The sequence below is a fragment of the Panicum hallii genome, chromosome 9, assembly GCF_002211085.1.
Source record: "Panicum hallii strain FIL2 chromosome 9, PHallii_v3.1, whole genome shotgun sequence".
Lineage (NCBI taxonomy): Eukaryota > Viridiplantae > Streptophyta > Magnoliopsida > Poales > Poaceae > Panicum > Panicum hallii.
The window spans coordinates 55,254,767-55,256,992 of record NC_038050.1 but is presented as its reverse complement, the minus strand read 5'-3'; the positions used below and the strand labels follow the sequence as shown (position 1 = coordinate 55,256,992).

Here is a 2,226-nt window from a genome sequence, read left to right as displayed (position 1 = left end):
GCTTGTGGAACTCAGTTGCCTTGTAACTTGGGCGATATATGCACCTCAAGCCATTTATTGTTTCATTTAGGGCAACTCCAATCCATGTTGTATATGGATAGTGTCCATATTGCTATATCATCAAGACACCGTCTTTAGAAACTACACTTTACAATCCATAATATTTTGGAGTTGATTCCTGTTAAATTCACTTCTCTCTTCTCCACCTATCATATTTGTTCTCTATTTATTATGAAGACACCACCTTACTCCCAGTGCATAATTTGATGGTGTCTAGTGCATAGGTTCTCGTGTTGACACTGGGTCTTGCATGAGATCTAATTTCTTTCTCTCTCCATTCTCTCTCTTATCTATTATGGTGCCGCATAAGCTGAAAATCCTATATGGTTATATAATTAATACTACAGAAACCATCCTATAAGCAACAATTAACGCCAATGCTAATTACCAAACCTGAGGTGAACCAAATTTCAACACCAATACCAATCCTCAAGTACATGCATAGTCAAGCAAAGCCACTAACAATAGCTGGATATGCATGGGTCACCGTCATCCGGTTACTTTTACCATGGTTTCGTTAGATTATTGAAACCATCCAATATTTTTATTTATGACAATGTAAACTAAAACTAATCAAACATAAATTTGTCATCAAACTTCACAAATAACCGAGCCACATAGATAAACGCTTGCAAGAAAACTAACGCGTTTATATTTTGTAATTTTGTTACGAGTAATAAAACAAATCTCACACAGTTCATTTTCCAAAGTTCCCAAGAAACCAAAAGCATTACTGAAATGAGCTAGTAGACTACACTGATCCTTTTATTTGCCAACCAGTAAGGCAGGAAATATTATGTTGGCAAGACTTACACCCCCACACTACAAAACCTAAATATCACCGCACGAGACCGAGGCGACGTCCATGCTGTAGATAAAGGAGTTGGAGTACTCGAAGCAGACGGTCTCGCCGGGGCCTATGGGCCCGCCATCCCCGACGAGGCAGTCCCCGTACGCTAGGCGCCGGAAGCTTCTGGGGTCGACGAGTACCGTGGAGGCGAACTCGCCGCAGGAGACGTGGACGTCGCGCACCGTGCAGTCCAGGCACGTGTTGGTGATGGCCACGCTGTAGGTGGGGATGCCGTTCGGCAGCGGGCCGGCGTTGACCTGGGACACCTGCACGACCCCCTCCGAGCAGTCGTCGTCCTCGTCCAGCGCCGCCGTCGTCCGCTCCGCCGCCTTCGCGTACGCCGCGGCGGCGGCAGCAGCAACGCCGCGCGGGTGCCCTCCGGCTGGTCGATCCATCAACGCAACACGTGAGCATACGTACGCATGCAACAGTGACGAGTCAACAAACACATGTTGTTGTTGGAAGGCACGAAAGGAATATACTGGCGAAATAGCTAGATCGGCAGCGAGCAGAGATCTTACTTGTCGCGTTGATGAGCATCTTGCGGGCGTGCATCTCAGCGTGCTTCTTCGTCTCCGCCGCCGAGGAGTACGGAGGCTCGCCGCCGGCAATGACTCCAGCTGGACCTGGTGACCCGTGGTCAGCAATGCAAGTAGGAAGTTAGTTTGGTTTGGTTAGGCATCGTCGAAGATATATATATGCATAGATGTAACTAACAGATCGAGAGATATTAGCATTCATGGAAATGGCACGAGCAACCGCGCGCACAGACCGTGGCAAGCTAGGAGGAGCAGAAAGGCGATGACGGTCGCCACGGAAGCTCGCTCCAGAGGGCAATCCATCTCGCCGGCCGGTATGTATCTGCTACGGAGATTAGCTAGTGCTCTCCTCTGCCGCAGCCGCACCGCGTACAACGAGTGCAGATCGGGGGTATTTATCCTAGCTAGTGTGCGACCACTCTATGCTGGCTCGTATTCCACACACACGCCTCCCGATATACTCTCGTAATGGTAATGCCATGCACGCCGTAACATCGGTAATGGGAGCATCAATCAGCTTGGGAGACCGTGCAGCTAGCTAGTCGATGCAAGTCGAACGCTGTTCCTTTCAAACGCATACGGATCTCTGAACTCCGACGACGGTGGCGGCAGGCAGGCAGCTACGTGACTGGTCACGTCGCGCGGTGGCCGTCCGTCCGTGGGCATCAGAGAGCACACATGTTCCAACGGGTTTATCACAGCCGTTAAAGGCCGCTCTGGGTGGGGACGCACACATTGGGATGCGGAGCGGTGTCGGGCGAGGGTCAATTTTTTTAC

At 50.0% G+C, this 2,226-nt stretch overlaps 1 protein-coding gene across 1 annotated transcript; it reads right to left on the bottom strand.

Moving 5' to 3' along the window:
- Window positions 1–768: 768 nt before the first annotated feature.
- Window positions 769–1,801, bottom strand: LOC112877786 (TPD1 protein homolog 1B-like). The gene is made up of 3 exons (XM_025942152.1): window positions 1,683–1,801; window positions 1,432–1,536; window positions 769–1,292 (listed from the first exon to the last, which is right to left on the bottom strand). Exons 1-3 carry the CDS (start codon window positions 1,750–1,752, stop codon window positions 892–894), a joined length of 576 nt encoding a protein of 191 aa, XP_025797937.1. The 5' UTR covers window positions 1,753–1,801; the 3' UTR covers window positions 769–891.
- Window positions 1,802–2,226: the final 425 nt, after the last annotated feature.